Consider the following 14,226-nt stretch of genomic DNA (forward strand, 5'->3'; position numbering starts at 1 on the left):
TTTTATGGACAGTGGCAAATGTGCTACTATATTGACTTGTTGCCATTTAATGTTTATTGACAAGCCACAGTATGCTAGGCATGGGGATATTTTTCTATTCATAATTCAATATCCAGTGTCAGACCTACCTAAAGAATTGCTCCTGACTTGAGGTCCATGGTAAAAGACTTTCAGGTTTACGGCTTCCTTGTGATTTTTCTAGATGTTACTAAGTCATTCCCCCTACATTTTCATATTGCAAATCAGCTCTCTGTTGTGAGGAGTAAGAGTGATCATTTCGCTTGCCAAAATCATGTACATCTAGGAAATGTTCTTTATGTGCCAAATATTTGTAAGTTATTCTTGTTGCCCTCCACTAGAAATGCAGTTTTAAAAATTAAAGCCATCCAATGACTTTTGTCTACATCCATGTTGCATGGTATCCCTTTAATTCCTAATCTTTTCTTACTTGTAAGTAGTGCTAAATGAGTTTGCATTTAAATATTATTTAAGCCTGATTTTGTAGTAAGTAATTAAATCCAAACTCTTTATCATGGTCTATGGCCTACAATCTCTTGTTTTAACAGTCTAATGATGAGATTCTTTATAACTACGAGCAGAGTACACTAGAGACTTAAAAATTACTATTAAAATCCCAACTGGAAAAGGGAAAATCACTTTTGTTACTCAAAAGTCATAAATATTGTCTCTCTAATTTGTGTAATACTCCAATATGACTCTCTTTTACACATGGAGAAATAGAGGTACAAACAAATTAAGTAAATTAAGTAAAATCTCACAGCTGGATAAATTATGAGTCTTCCTACTTAGAAAAGCATTTCATAGAGATCTGCTCCTTTTTTGTTAACACTTTCATGTATAGAAAGGAAAACAGAAATTGTTTCCTTCCTCTCTGAGGACCATTAAAATTTCCCTATAAACCCCAGAAAGGCTCCGGTCTTCTTAAAGACACATGCTATAAAATATATGAAAATACCGGTAGAAATGTTCCTATAATATCAGTAGGGTCTGCAGACTGTTAATAAAATTTCCCACCAAGAAAGATGCAGAGAGGAGAGGATGGGACTAGACACAAAATCAAAATCTATTCCTGGGTGAGCTAAATTGAAACATTTGCAGCAGATCCTATGAAAACAGTGCCATTGGTTGCTGCTTTAAAAATGTGTTTTGCACTATCAAGGATATAGTGCAAATATCTTTTACCAAAACTGTGATTTAATGAAATAAATGTGTATGGTATTACATAATCATCTCTGAAAAGGCCATCATAAAAATCAACAATGGTTATCACTGTTTATACTTTTATATAGTTTAAATTTCTTATGATCATCATTAATCATTTTTAACAGAAAAGTTCATTTCCACAATTTGAAAGCCTAGTAATGGGATTCTCCACTTTGTGGATTATCCAGGTCAAGTTTTAAACTGCAATTAATTGCAATAAATTGAAGTTAAGTACTTTCCTCAGTAGCCCAATATTTTTCAGTCCCCCAGGAACTATTTGTGCATTTTTTATATCACAAATGAGTTTTAATATTAGCTTGGGACAAATACAACAGTTTCCAAAAGCACTGTATTCTAACCTAGGATTTACATATGGGTTATCTACCATTTTGGAGGTAGCATGGATATCTGAAATGCTGTTACTTTTGTGATAAACATTAATATTCCCACGCATGCTAACAACACTTAGGTTTGGTGCTTTACAAGGCACAGAAAACATGACTTGATTACATTTAATTTGATTCCAATTAAAAATCACTTAAGAAGCTTCTACTGAATTAGATTACACTGAATGTTTCTAAAGAAGACACTTCATTATCTGAGGCATCTTTAATTTAAAATGGTCACAGACAGTGAAAAACACTGTTCATTTTAATAAAATGGGCTTAATCTCATATCATTATTTCACAACTGCACACTGTAAATTTTGGTTTATTAAATAAATGTACAAGGGCACTGGCAAAAACATCTCTAATACTGAGTGCCTCATTCACAGTTCACCCAAGACAGAGCTAGTCACACGGCTTTTAAGTCTTAACAGAAACCAGAAATATCGTGAAAAAAAATTTTAAATAAAAATGAGGAGATAATATCAAGACACCGAAGTGAAAATATTGCCTTTTCCTTAATTTTTAAGCAGTTGAATTTTACAACTAATTAAAACTGAAAATGAACTTCTGCCTTATTAAGCACGAATAGCCAAATAAACACAAGGTGCCACCAAGCCATAGGACTTCCTGAAACATAACATCTCCCCTTTTAAACAACGAACTACCTTGAAATCAAATTATAATGTATTCAAATCAGGACAAACTAAAAGCTGTTTGTCTCCCCAATAGTGTTAGACAATTTTCTAAAGTGTTGTTATTTTACAAGGCCCAGTTTGTGATAGAGTTTCTGAACGGTAAAATTATGATTAAAACAAAATTATGATTAAAAACAAATGTCTAAAGGCAGTTATTTTGTACTAAGCATAAACCACATGGCTAGCTTTCATTGGCTAGAGCTCTGCAGACACGTTTGGCATGCCCATGTCTGATATTTCAGAAAGAAAGGCAACTTTGTGGTTTGTGGTTAGTGATTAAGCACCAAGCAAACTTGTTGTGTGTGTTCTTGTATAGGAAAACCAGCAGCGTTTTCAGCATTTCACACTTGTAACAATGTCTTCATTATGCCTTCCAAAATTAATTGACCTAAAATCCAGTGACTCTATGATATATCTATTGGATAATTAGAACTTTAAGGACCAACAAATAAAACACATTATTGACTTTTAGATCTTCAATCAAATAAATATTTACAGCTGCAATTTGCAAAAATTATTTCCTTTTAAGTTGGCATCATCTCAAAATCTGTGCTACTGATCTCAAGTATATCAGGATCATCAACACTCTCCTCCAAAATTAAGATTAAAATATAAAAACAATGCTGCAAACTTTAGAGCAGCCTGCAGCTACCCTTACAGCCTAGGTGGGCCCCCTCTGAAGACAAATGAAACTTCATAAATAAAGCTTCTTTGAAAGTCTGCCTGACCTTGAAACCAAGAACAGCAGGGGGTGGGTGAGGAATAGTGACCTGGTTTAGTGACCAGTAACTATAGATATCAGAGAATGTGCTTGTTGTCAATGACCGTTGCTGAAATCTGTCTATACCACACTGGAACAATCAATTTTGTAAATGATTGCAATAATCAAGGAAATTGCCTAATTTATAAATCCTTGCATACAGCATTTTAATGGATTCCTCCATTTTAATGCTGATGTCTTCAGAGCTAAATGAATTGTTGTCCAGGCTGTCATTACACAAAATGATAAAAACATTCCGTCTGGTGGGAAACCACATCTCATGGATATTCAGACCCTCAAACTATAATCACTCATTAGTGACTTCCATGAAAGTTTTGCACTGCTGAGCCTCAGGAAGAGCAAAAGAGAGGCTTTATAAAAAAGAGGGCCTTTGTGGAACTCCCTATTACAGTTTTGGAATTTGAACAAATTATCTTTCGCTGAACTGCAATGCATGGATGCATCCTTCAGTTCTAACAGCCCCATATTGTAATAGCTTTTCTCTCTTTCTTTTCTGTCTAATGCCATTTTTTACCACCAACCCTCAGAGTCAGCAGGCTCCACCACTCTGAACTCCTAGATTGTGAAGGACATCACCACAGATGATGCTGGCTGGATGCACTGAAGCAAATGGGTGACGTCCCAACCTTTCAGCTCCTGCTAACAGGTAAATCTACGGACTCCACCTGGAAACCCAGTCTGCACACTTAACTCTCCATAAGCTCGCCACACATAGATTGCTCTTCTCAGTTAAACCCTGGCCAATTGATTCCAGCCAATAGTGTGCTGTCAGTACTTTACTTACTGCTCAATCTCACTAACCTGACATTTATGGTGCACTGATTGGCCTCTGTCAGTGGTGCCGGTTGTAAATTCACTTTGAAAAGCTTTGTGTTAACAGCCTTCAACCAGGCTCCAAGAAGAGTACGAACAGGCAGCCTGACAATCGCTCGACCTCCTGCCCTTATTACAGTGAGTAAATCAGGGTTTGAGCCATTAGGCTGGAGCCTGGGGCCTACACAAAAAGGATTGACATGACGAAAGGTCAACCTCTGTCACACATGTGTAACAATTTGGATAATGGAATTCTGTAACTTATCTGAGCGAGGTGGCAAATGCTTACAAGGAGAAGTATATTCTGTTCTGGCTTCTCTGGCTTTTATGCTAAGTAGTTATACCGGAGTCTGTATTTCTTGTGTAAATACACAAGGAATGTCTGAACTCATGAAATCCTGGAGTGTACGATTCTAAAAAAGAAAGAAAGAAAAAGAGAGAGCGAGGTAGTTTCATAGTGGTTCTGTGCACGGCATTCTTTAGAACAGCAAAATATTTTTCCCACACTACAAACGTATCACCTCCATCCTCTGAGAAGAGAGGATTTCAATATTGTGGGCATGATTCCTCAGCTTAGTAATAGGCAGTTTTTGGCAGTAATAGGCAGAATAGTTTTCAATTAAAAGATTTTAAAACCCATAATATTATACTAAAACTATAAGCAATTTCCAGGTAACACAAGAGACTTACTCAAATAATTAAAACTGCCTTAATTGACACAGTGAAATAAAAAGGCTCCCCCGCAGGTTTCTCAGGCCCAGTGTTACCATAACCAGATTTTCATCAGATCACTTGCTGCCATACAGTGACTGGGAAGGGCAGACTTCATCTGTTCAGGACCCTCTGAGATTTGGATTTTAATTTCTATATCCTACTTTTAAGTCAGTGTGGAAAAAGAAAAAAATTACATGATGTAAGAAAATGTGCAGTTATGGACCAAGAAATACTTGTGAATTATTTTCTTCACATGGACAAAATGATATCAATAAAAGAAGTAATCTGTAAACAATAGATAAACTGAACTGCCTAATGAGAAAATAGTCCTGGAGATACAGAACACATCACTCTTGGTAAACAATTTGCTACTAAAGCACTGTACTGTCACATACATATTTAGATTAAATCTTACTAACAGGAGAATTTCCAAATGGCTGTTATAATTTTTTTTAAAGCAGAGTCATTTTTGGATTTAGAAAACCAAGAGTGGCACTGTGCAAGGTGATACATAAACCAAAAGGAACAGGACTTTAAATGGGCCTTTTCAAAGCCAACTTTAAGTACTTAAGTTTTGATTTTTAACACAATGCTGGAAACGATTCCAAGAGGTGGCAGATGGTTTTACAGTTTATGTAAAACTACAAAATGCTCACACTCTATCAAATGGGCACCACTATAAAAGACACCTTCAAATCAAATGAGGCAAAGTCAAAGAGATACACCAGCTGTTACTCTGCATAATTTAAAACATAACAGTAACATTACTATGGTTTATTTTTAAGGGGAAATTACTTGGATTTCATGAAATTGACATATTCAAAACCAAGTTGACAAGCAGTCTAGTACTTTAAATGATAAATTGCTAAGAAACACAATTTTTACTTCAGTATAGCTGTGACAGCCACATAATTCTATCCCCTGGTGTTTTGGTGAATCAGGCCAAAATGAGCCAAAGTCTATAAGGCAAAACACGGAGTATATACTTACAGTACTAACTAGAACAATTTTTTTTTTTAAGATTTTATTTTTCCCTTTTCTCCCCAAAGCCCCCCAGTATATAGTTGTATATTTTTAGTTGCAGGTCCTTCTAGTTGTGGCATGTGGGACGGACGCCACCTCAGTGTGGCCTGATGAGCGGTGCCATGTCCACGGCCAGGATCCGAACCTGTGAAACCCTGGGCCGCCGAAGCGGAGCACGCAAACTTAACCACTACGCAACAGGGCCAGCCCCTGGAACAATTTTTAAATGATGTTAATTTAATTTAAAAATTATTTTAATTTAAAGTGATTAATTTTAAATGATTTTTTCAACATCTAAATATATACAAATGGGTACAGTACTATGTATAGAATTGAGTCATTTTAGAAACATATATAATACATTTAAAATATGAAATCAATTCATTTCCTTTTAATACCAATTACCTGTGATGGTTTTGAAATATAAACATTTTGCAATGTGTAATATATTTTTAATATTGGTTTTCATTAATGCCTTTTGACCTAAGCTAAACGGTAATGATGAAAAATACATTTGCTTAAAAGCAAAACTCTTATTAAATCTAAACTACTATGGCACAAAATCAAACCACAAAAAGGACCACATTATGTTATCCCCCTTGATTTTTCTGAAGAAAGATCATGACGGTTTCCACATAGTGCAAATGAAAATGAGACACTCAAATTTACTCGGGCAAAGAGAAGACAGGTTCTGTAAAATTAAATCACTTTCTTGCACTTTGACTGTAATCCTAACAAGTCACTACATTATTTCAATTAGCAGAATCATTTTCCTAGGGTGAAAATAAGTGCAATTTATCTTGCCATTGTTGCTAAAATTTCTTGTCAAATCAGACTTTGAGTTGAAAGGCCTAAGTAATTCTAGCCTATCTTAAACTGTAACTTTACTTTAAACTTCCGTATTTTGTTCCAGTAGAATTTTAAGTATACACTGTGTACATTCCTCAGGTCCAGTCATATTAAATTCTGATGTTAAGCAGAAAGGCAAAACCATGTGCAACTAGATTAATTTATCTCAAGGGAAAAAGGGCACATTAATAATTGAGATAATGTTTTCATAAATGTTGGAATCAAATGTGCCTTTTCACTTCTTTATTATAAAACACATTAGGATAAAATTATCTCATTCTCATCAATAAGACCTAATTGCTGAGAAAGACTATGTTTTCTTTGCAAAACATTCAGAAAGATTTTTCCCATTATGTCCAAATAGCTAGAAATATATCATGCATTCAAGTCTTGTTGGAATAAATGTATGTAAGCAAGGCAAATGATCGTTTCACCCACTCTGTAATGTTTGTGTTTTAAACTATCTGAATTTATTATTTTTTATAAACCATATTAAAATTCTGATTCTAAAAGAAATTGGCCCCAAAAATGACTAATAATTTGGCTTTTAACTTGTTAATCTCCTCAAACTACAAAAAGAATTACCTTGGTTTATTGTTAAAAGAAAAAAGAAAAACTCTTTCAATTTCCCATAAACACCCAAAAAAGTCAAAACATACTGAAGATAATGGAATGATAATTAACTTTCTTTCAATTGCTATATTTTTAAGAACGAGGATTATACACAAAGATAACATTAACTAAAAAATGATAGCACACTTACAAACCAATCAAACAAGCTCTCCATGGCTGATGTATGTTAAATATTAAAAAGTCATTTTTCAACAAAGAAAATAGAGCTTTTAATGATTAAACAAAAGGAGTAACTAAGGTGAATCTGATTGTTTCTGTAATAAGCCTTCATGTGTATAATAAAGTACAACCATACTAAAAACAATGAACTGTAAACTGAAACAAAAATCCATCATCTACTTGGAAACAGTGACGGGAAAAGATTAGCAATCCATTTATTGTACTGAAATAAAGATAAGTAACTCTGGTAAGATCCATCAGGACCTGAGTATTGAACTCTAAATATAAAGACATTTCTTCATCAGCAAGTGACTTGAAAAAATGCGAAGAAGAGAAACGATTCCAGTTGACTTTTAAAACGAAAGAGTCATGATTCAAGTGCTTTTAATTTTTTAAAGATCTGTTTTATGTCGGCCTGATATTCTGGAAGATATCTAAAAGAATATGTTTTTAAAATGGATAATTATTACATGAGTCATTAAACAATTATTGCCAAAAGTTTCATATAGACCTAACAGTGTATTCCAATTACTGATTCTTTTTAATACAGAAAATACAATAATTAAAAATTTTCACAATAGAATTTAGGTTTGTTTGAAAGGAAAGACTAAAATTTAAGGAACAATCCAACGTTAAGAGGCTTCTGTTATAAATGTAACTTAATTCAAATAGTCACATTTCATAAAAATAATAAATCATAAGGTTTAAAAATTAAAAATAAACTCGTATTTCCTATCTTAAAAATAATTACACTAATAAAAATCTGAGCCCTATTAAAGTAAGTGTTTTATCTTACAAATGGACATTGGCACTAAGTTACCTGGCCCCAGTCAGTCACATTTTACATGATCTCCTAGGAGACGGATACATTTTGCATGGCTGCATTTTAATATCCCTTCAGTCCCCTAAATGTATGTTCTTCTAACTGTTCTTACAGATGATGAAAATAGATTACGTCCTGAATCAGGAGTAGGGACCTGTAGACCATTCAAGCAAACACCCAGCAAGCCTTTTCTATAACACAGAACAAACTCTATGCACACACCCAACACACTCAACTCACCCAAATAACAGGTAAAACTCACTTCATAACTACTGAAGTATCAACAACAACAGAAACAAAAAGCCAATTAAATTCCCTGGTCTCCTTATGACAACAGAATTTTAACTTCATCAAGTAAAAGTAAAGGTACAAAAGAAAGGCTCCATAGTTTTCAGTATTCATGTATATCATTATATTCCATATGTGTAGTGGTCTCCTGCCAACATCCCCATCATCCAAAGCTTTGAGGGAAAAAAAACAAATACAGAACTATTGGATTTTTTTCATGTTTATGGCTTTGTCCTCTGGCACTCTAAAAATAGATGGGCACTAAACCTGGAGCATCAGAGGGCAATATAATAGTGTTCAGTTTTAACATTTTCAGATAGAGCAAATCAGCACCACTGAATGTTTGCTTTATGATTTCCTTAGAAAAGTACTGGCAGACCTTTAACCGTACGGTATTACAGCTCCTAATAACACCAGTGAAACATGAAAAGTGCCTGGAAGTGTTTTACAAACTTTAAACCACATTGGAGGTTACAACTAATTAGTCAGAAACAAAACCAACTAGGAAATATTTCAAAACCAGATGCTTCGATTATTTCCCACTTGTCAGTTTTTCCTACCCCAAAGTTCTAACTTTTAACCTGCCTGAATGGACCAAGTCATGCTCTCCTCCCCTGTTTTCCTATAAAAGTTTCTGTTTAAAAAAAAAAAACAAAAAGAAAAAGCTCTATTTGGGAACATAAATATGCTCAACTTTTTTTGCCTCACTTAAGAATCCCATCCCAAAAGACTAAAAATGTATAACTGTTTTCCAACAATAGTTGAGAGAAATGGAACCTGCGGGCCTGGGCACAGGGCACCAGAGGATAACAAGGGCATGGTGCAGCCAATGGACATCATGTGGTCGTCTTGGGCTGCTGGGCTGTGAGCTCATACTCTTAGCTCCTCCCCTATCAAAGGAGGCTTTGCAGGCACAGGCCTCAGCACCCCATAGCCAACAGTCACGTAAGGGTTCTGGAGACAGGGTCTATTTTTCACAACACTGTATCTCCAGGGCCTAACCGTGCTGGTCAGGGTGCTTAGCAAAAATTTGAGTGGATTATTGAGTCCTACAAGTTTTAATGACTACAAGGCTGCTCACAGTGAAAATGATCATCTTGACAGGCTGCTGAGCCAAGTGTGTGGGGCAAGCTGCTGCAGAAATGACCCATTAATGGAGCCATAAGGGCCATGACAACTTGGCCCCTGGAATTTAAGAAACTTTCTTTTCTGGCTATTCCCACTCCATTATATTCCTTGGCCTCAGTTACTCAGATTTACATATTGCCCTTAAAAGCAAGACGTCTAGCATCTTGTATTTCATAAATAACTCTCTATGGGTGGGAAGTGGCTAAAATTGGTAGGGGGATTACCTAGGCTAAGGGTCTGTCTCTTGAGGAATGGACCTCAATAATTAATCATAAAGCTTTAGGAGAAAGCTCAGGTTAACGTTTTTCAAATAGGTTGTTTATTTTTAAATAACAGCATCAGGTAAGATTGGGCCATTGAGGTATTATCATCAATTGGGTTATACCAAAGTGTTCAGCTTTCCTATGTTTTGATTTTTTTTTTGTTGAAGGTTGCATAATTGTACTTTGTCAGAGTAGAATCAGAATTTGTGATTTCTGATTCACAATATAATTTGCTTACTTCAGGCACTTTGAAAGTTACGAAACATGTTGCAGTCTCATACTCGGTGTTTACAAAATTGTTTTTATCAGAGAAAATGAGCCTGACTCTCCTTCGTGCTGTCTATACTTATGTTCCTTCTCACCCACCCGCAAAGACATCTTGGAAGAGCTTAGAATGGGGCACAAAGTTCACCCAGCTTACTCCCCAGTGCCCAATCTTCTCTGTTTCATCTCCTCAACTGGTTTCTCTTTTTCCCAAGATCCAGGGAGACCAATGGTCAAACCCATCCCGGCTGGAATAGAGGCTTGTTTAGGTAAGTCCATCTCAGAAACCTATAAGCCCTGTCTTTCTGGCTGAGTTGCTGTTGTGCCACGCCCAGCTCTGCACCTCCGTAAGGTAAGCGCTGCAGACACCAGGCATTTGTATCACCAGAGAAGTCTATCCACTACTCTCTGGGGAACAAAGGAGGCTCTCCTCGAAGTTGTCACCCTCCAAGGTCCAGGCTCTTTGCTGGCCAAAGCTCCAGCTGGATGGCAATGTGCTAGGCGGCGGGCGACTTACCTCCCAGAGATGCTGCGTGTTCCTCACGGCGCCGGCCTGCACCTTCTCCGGGGGCAGGAGGACGCCCTGGAAGGGCCCAATCCAGGTGCCCTGCTGGATCCTCTGCGCCGCGCAAATGCCGTAGGCCAGGCCGGGCACGGTGCTGGTGCACAGGCACACCTCCCGCGGCAGGTCCCGCAGCCACTCGGGCAGCTCCGGCGGGGGCACGGCCGCCGCGGCGCTGCTGGTGCCCACGAGCCGGCGCAGCGAGTGCAGCGGCCCATGCATGGGGCACTCACCGTTGCGGTTGTCCGCGCACATGTCGCAACCTGCCGGAGACACGCGGGAGGGAGGGAAGGGAGAGGGTTAACCTGGCCGCTTGGCGGCCCATCCTCGGGTAAATCCCCGAGGCAACAGCATCCCTGCCTGGGTAAGCTACCTGCGAGGGACACGACACCGTGAGGGCGCAGGGGCCACGGGGAGTAGGAGAGAGGTGAACACGAGCCGCTCCCTAGGAATCCTCCTGGTACCGCGTCGAGACTCAGGGCGCCCCAAAACCTTCCGAGCTGGGCGCGGATGGCGTCGTTGTCTCCGCGGAACAGACGGCTCTCGGCTTCTGCTCAGGCTCTCTCTCTCTCTCTCTGTCCCCACCACCCCCTTCCCTTCCCTTCTGTCCCTCCAAGTTCCCTCTGACCCTCTCCGCTGTTCCCTCGGGTTCTCTCTCTTTCTGGTGTTTCGCAGTGGGTCTATCATTGTCCCATGAAAAGCCCATCTCTTGCCCAATCTGGTACCTCGGAGAGATTCTACATTGGTCGCCTGGGTGTATTTGGTTTTCCTCTTTTTACAATTACAGAAGAGACTGAAAACTACCAGGGCAGGTGGGCAACCAGTCTGGCTCGGTCGCCACTCCCACTCCTCTGGACCCCCTCCCCCTGCGGCCGCGCGCGAGGACGGAGCCGGCCTTGGGCCCCGGAGCCCAAGTCCCAGAAGCCAGCCTCCGAGGGCGCACTGGCGCTGACGTCCCTCGAGCACCGGGCAGCGCTCGCTCTGGGCACTCCAGCCAGGTGGGGACGGGTGGAGGAACAGGGGCTCTTCTGGTGGGTTTAGGGGTGACTGTACTTGCGTGGAAGCTCTTCCCGGAAGCCAAAAAGAAAGGAATAGCAAATTTAACGATGAGGGTCATGGGTCTTTAATGATCAGGATAATGGTTCAATGGAGAGGACCCCAACTCCTGCCCTAACGGTTGATCCCCAGGCTAACTGCGATTATCCTGCGTTATAAACAGAGAGCTGCTGTGAAGCCGTCTCTCTCTGACGTTCCCCGGAGCAGCCAGCGCTCAAGGGGACCCCCACCCTCCGGGCCAGGCAGCCGTGGACGCCCACTGTCCCTCGACTCACACTTGGCGGGAAGAGGCCAGGCGGCCCCGGGAAGCAGGGCCTGCGGCGACCGCGCTGTCGGATCGCTGCGCCCTCGGGGTTATTAATGGGCCTGGCGGAGCCGCCGTGTCTGCGCCCCAGCCTGGCGGACCTGCCTCAAGGAGGCGGCCTCGGCGCCTGATACGCAACCCGGCCTCCCAGGTCCAGCCTCCCTGGGGATCCGCGGTGCCCCCGGGCCACGGAGCCCTGTGGCACTGGGTATGATCTCGGACGAGCCCCAGCAGGCGGAGGCGGCGAGCGCTGGGCACCAGCGGATGCGCCAGCGCTGGGCAAGGGTGGCCTCGTGGCCTCGGGGCACCTGGGCCAGGGCTTGGTCCCAGCCAGTCCTGGTGGATCACCCAGGGGTACCCTATCCGTGCTGAAACAGCCAAAAGGCCCAAATAACTTGTGACAAAGTGAGTCATTGAGGACCCTTCGGCGAAGGAACACCTAATCGCAACCTAACATGATGAGTGAAACCTCATATGGCCACTTGCTTCACAGGCAGCTGAAGGTTGCCTATGTGAGTATCCTATCTCAGTGCAGAAGGGCTCCAGCCAGCTGTGCCTTCCCCTCAGTCAGCTACTCGGCCCAAGAGAGCCCAGGGAATGAGGGGACCTTTTGACCCCAGCTTTTTGGAGGTGTCCCCAGGCCTCTCAAGTGAAAAGCAACAACCTGTTTCTGAAGGTAGTGAAGTATTCCTGCCTCAGGACCTCCATTACCCAAAGGCCTCCTCTTCTAGCAACACAAACTAATGTGAAAACTGAGTCAGGCTCTGTTTTGGACCCTATGGCCTATTTGCAAGGTATTCCCACCCGTATCCATATGTCAACCCCTCCAGAACACACACACTTCACAAACCCTCTCAAGCTTCTGATTGTGAAAATAGCTTCAAGACAAAGCAGGAATGAAAAGAAAGACAATAAAAACTCATCATTACCAAGCACCAACTACATGCCAGGACCTATCTTGAACCAAACACCACATCATCTGAATATCATGAATCTCATTTTGCAGATGAGGCAACCGAGGCTTCGAGAGCAATGTAACTTGACCAAGCACCAGAAACTAGAAAGTGGCGAGAAAGATTCACAGTCAGGTCTGCCTGACCCCAAAGCCTCTAAACCTGGAGATCCGGGAAGACTAATGAAGCCGGGGGAATTTTATATCCAAACTCATAATTTAATCAATAGAGTTGAAATATTTCACTAAAGTCACTATCTTGGGGCCACAAAAATTACGGTAGCATGATCGAATTACAGAGATTTCTCTTTCCCACACTCTTGGGTTTGGGGTTGAAATAAGAGAATGAATTGGAAAGCAAATAGATAATGTCCATAATTTTGAATTTTAGTGCCTAACTTCAGAGATGGCCTTTCAGCACCTTAGCAAAAATAGCTTAAAACAAATGACAATAAGCAAAGGCAAAATGCCCATAAAAATAAAAATAAATTACCCCAGGGAGTTGCTTAAGTTTCCTTTTCTGGTTGGCTTAATGAAACAAAGGGTGAGAAGCAAGAGTGTTTGGTATTCACTCCCCTCACAGTCCAGACCAGAGATTCTCTCAACTTCCAACAGCTCCACCACACAGAATATCACACCAACTACATCAGTAATAAAATAGGGACCAAAAGTAGCGACTTCACCCACCACCCCTGACAGCAAGCACGCTCCCAATATTTGCTATGCATGAAAAAACTATGGCTAGTCCTTTCTCTATGGAGTCCTCCGAAGCTCTCTTCAACTTCCTAAATTTCATTTGTCTCCATGAGGTATTGAAAAAAGTTAATAGTAACATTTTGCAGAGTGAAAAGCTGAGGCTCTCCCAATATTTAGAAGATCACCTAATGTTAGGTCCACAGCAGAGCAGGCAAGGCCAAGTCACTTTCATTAGTCTATGCAACAAGAGTCTTAATTTATAAACCACTTCATGCTGTATCAAAATATTCTGCCAGAAAAGTTGCCCAGTCACATCAAAGTATATCCTTTATCCTAACGTTATTGTTTTTTAATACCCAAAACCTCCTCTGCTGAAAACATTTGGCTTCTGACTTATGTCTTGGAGTCCCAAAGGAGCTTGAGGATGTTTAAAACAAGTAACTGATTACTTGGGGTTGACAAGTGTGGCGCAAGTAGATGAACATTCTAGCAGAGTATTTTCTAGACAGCGAGCCATAAACACCTACATGAAAAAGTTTGAGGGAGAAGCAGGCTAGATGCCCAAACTACACATAAATATACATATATGTACATATTATATATATAATAC

At 40.3% G+C, this 14,226-nt stretch overlaps 1 protein-coding gene across 2 annotated transcripts in view; it reads right to left on the reverse strand.

Moving 5' to 3' along the window:
* The window catches only part of PRDM6 (PR/SET domain 6), a 104,955-nt gene that overhangs the window by 83,359 nt on the left and 7,370 nt on the right, over positions 1 to 14,226 (reverse strand). For both annotated transcript variants that reach the window (XM_070517502.1, XM_044780687.2), the window contains one exon: positions 10,564 to 10,871. In XM_070517502.1, the coding sequence (XP_070373603.1) occupies positions 10,564 to 10,871 (308 nt within the window). The remainder of the gene's footprint in view (positions 1 to 10,563; positions 10,872 to 14,226) is intronic.

This window comes from Equus asinus, chromosome 9 (assembly GCF_041296235.1).
Source record: "Equus asinus isolate D_3611 breed Donkey chromosome 9, EquAss-T2T_v2, whole genome shotgun sequence".
NCBI classification, from domain to species: Eukaryota; Metazoa; Chordata; class Mammalia; order Perissodactyla; family Equidae; genus Equus; species Equus asinus.